Source organism: Pempheris klunzingeri, chromosome 3 (genome assembly GCF_042242105.1).
Source record: "Pempheris klunzingeri isolate RE-2024b chromosome 3, fPemKlu1.hap1, whole genome shotgun sequence".
NCBI classification, from domain to species: Eukaryota; Metazoa; Chordata; class Actinopteri; order Acropomatiformes; family Pempheridae; genus Pempheris; species Pempheris klunzingeri.
This window is the reverse complement of record NC_092014.1, coordinates 4,166,353-4,167,447: the sequence shown is the minus strand read 5'-3', so window position 1 is coordinate 4,167,447 and position 1,095 is coordinate 4,166,353. Positions and strand designations below refer to the sequence as shown.

General features: G+C 53.2%; 1 protein-coding gene across 1 annotated transcript; it reads left to right on the top strand.

Moving 5' to 3' along the window:
- On the top strand, positions 1-1,095 carry uts2r4 (urotensin-2 receptor 4). Its single transcript, XM_070828335.1, has one exon. It carries the CDS (start codon positions 1-3, stop codon positions 1,093-1,095), a length of 1,095 nt encoding a protein of 364 aa, XP_070684436.1.

Genomic DNA, 1,095 nt, shown 5'->3' with positions numbered 1-1,095 from the left:
ATGAACTGCACTCCTAATGCCACCATAACTCCACAGCTGGGACTTGTTCTGAGCCCAGGGGCTGGAGATGGAGGTTCTCAGGAGGGTAGTGGAGGTGGTGGTGGTGGTGGTGGTGGTGGTGGAGGCAGTGGGGGCCTTTGGGTGACATCCCTGCTCGGTGCCACACTGATGATCATGTGCGCCATGGGTGTGGCAGGCAACACGTACACACTCATTATTACACGTTCAGCCGCTTTGCGCCGAACAGGTTCCATGTACGTTTACATCATCAATTTGGCTCTGGCTGACCTGCTCTACCTCTCCACCATCCCCTTCGTGGTCTGCACCTACTTCGCCCATGACTGGCTGTTTGGTGAGGCTGGCTGTCGCATCCTGCTGAGCCTCGACCTCCTCACCATGCATGCCAGCGTCTTCATTTTAGTTGCTATGAGCCTGGAGCGTTACCGGGCCGTGGCCAGGCCCTTCAGCGCACACAGGTCCTCGTCCCGCAAACGAAAGTTAGCAGCAGGTATCATCTGGGGGTTAGCTTTCATTTTAACACTTCCCATGATGGTGATGATCAGACTCAGGGAGGGCAAACCAACTGCAGCCGGTTTGGTCAAGAGGATCTGCTTCCCTACCTGGACCCCTGATGCCTTCAAGGCTTACATCACTGTCCTCTTTTTTACAAGTGTTTTAATTCCTGGATTGGTAATCGTTGGGCTGTATGTGGGGCTGGCGAGGCGCTACTGGGCAGCGCAGGCTAGTTTAGGAGGTAGTGGCCGGTCTGCCCGGAGGAGAGGACTCAAACAAAAAGTGGTTTCAATGATCTTTAGTATTGTGGTGGCCTACTGGGCTTGTTTCTTGCCCTTCTGGGGATGGCAGCTAGCCAAACTGTTTTCTCCAGAGTCCCTCAAATCTTTGTCTTCAGCTGCTCATAATTACGTGAATTTTTTTGTCACATGTCTGACCTATGGGAACAGCTGTATCAATCCATTTCTTTACACTCTTCTGACCCGGAACTACAAAGATTACTTGGCCCAGAAAGGTCACTCTGTGGGCTCGAGCAGAGCTGACCCCGGGTCGGCTGTGACCACACCACTGCAGGACCTTTAG